Here is a 1,099-nt window from a genome sequence, read left to right as displayed (position 1 = left end):
GTAACACCTACAGTTACAATGACACAGTAGGTCTCGAGCGCTGTACCCAAAGAGATACTAAAGGCTAAACTGTGCGACTCGTACGGCTGAGACTTTTGGTCGAAATCGTACGATTAATAACTGAGCAAGATCGTACGACCTAGATTTTTTTAGAAACCCAAAAATATAAACCTGATTGATTAATTTTCATAATCTATGTATTGTATGTCTATTCAGTTAATATATTTGGTGCTTTCAGATTTAATTTCAAAATGGTACTTATATAATTTCTTATAAAATTAAAATTGAGATCTGCTATATAAAAAAAGGCAAGGAAATTCACATCTGAATAACCCCACGGCATTGCGGGCACAGAGGTGTGTTCTGCTCGCTGAGTGCATGGGCGACAAGTGCTGACATACAATCTCTGCATGCAGCGTGTAGGCAATTTGGCGGGGTTACCGGATTCTCAAGGACACCCAAGCAAATGGGGCAGTTGTTGGAGGTGGCAGTATCCTCGTCTCTGCGGGGCATGTCATCATCGTCATCAGATATTACGATGATGACAGGAGCCGCAGGCTGCACACGCCGCGATCTTCTTGTTGCTGGAGGTTCTTCAAGCGGTGGAGAGGGGGGCTCTGTTGGTGTCGACTCTCTTAATTCCGCGACAGGATATGGTACTGCTTCTGGAACTGAGCTCGTAGAGCCCTGGATGGGTGGAGAATCTTGATGCTGGACCAACCGCAGCGCAAGCTGCTCGAGAGCCCCACGACGAGCTCTTGAAAATCGACGGTCGTAAGCAAGCTTGGCTGCTCGAGCTTCCTGAAGTCGGCGGGCCTTGAGAGTCGGGTCATGCTGCTCCAGGCAGACTTGGCGACCGACATGCTTTCTGAGGCTATGTGCTGACAGAACTCGACCGCAAACAGGGCAAGCGACTCGCTCGGACATCGTAGATAGATTAATAAACCTACTTACATCGATGACTTTTTGTTGTGTTGCTTCATCGTCTTGTAATACGTATTAATATCTGATCTAACCCTCAACTTCTTATTCCTAATTATACCTACTTACAAGTAGGTTGGTCAACCTACTTATTTTTTCCATTTTGGACCCAATCTAC

The 1,099-nt window shown here is 45.7% G+C and overlaps 1 protein-coding gene across 1 annotated transcript; it reads right to left on the bottom strand.

Annotated features, from left to right (window-relative positions):
• Positions 1-635: 635 nt before the first annotated feature.
• On the bottom strand, positions 636-863 carry PITG_02650 (uncharacterized protein; the record flags this gene model as incomplete). The annotated part of the gene is made up of 1 exon (XM_002907511.1): positions 636-863. One exon carries the CDS (start codon positions 861-863, stop codon positions 636-638), a length of 228 nt encoding a protein of 75 aa, XP_002907557.1.
• Between the last annotated feature and the right edge of the window lie 236 nt (positions 864-1,099).

Source organism: Phytophthora infestans, genomic scaffold (genome assembly GCF_000142945.1).
Source record: "Phytophthora infestans T30-4 supercont1.3 genomic scaffold, whole genome shotgun sequence".
NCBI classification, from domain to species: Eukaryota; Oomycota; class Peronosporomycetes; order Peronosporales; family Peronosporaceae; genus Phytophthora; species Phytophthora infestans.
Note: the sequence above shows the minus strand (reverse complement) of the source record. Positions and strands in the feature narration are given on the sequence as shown.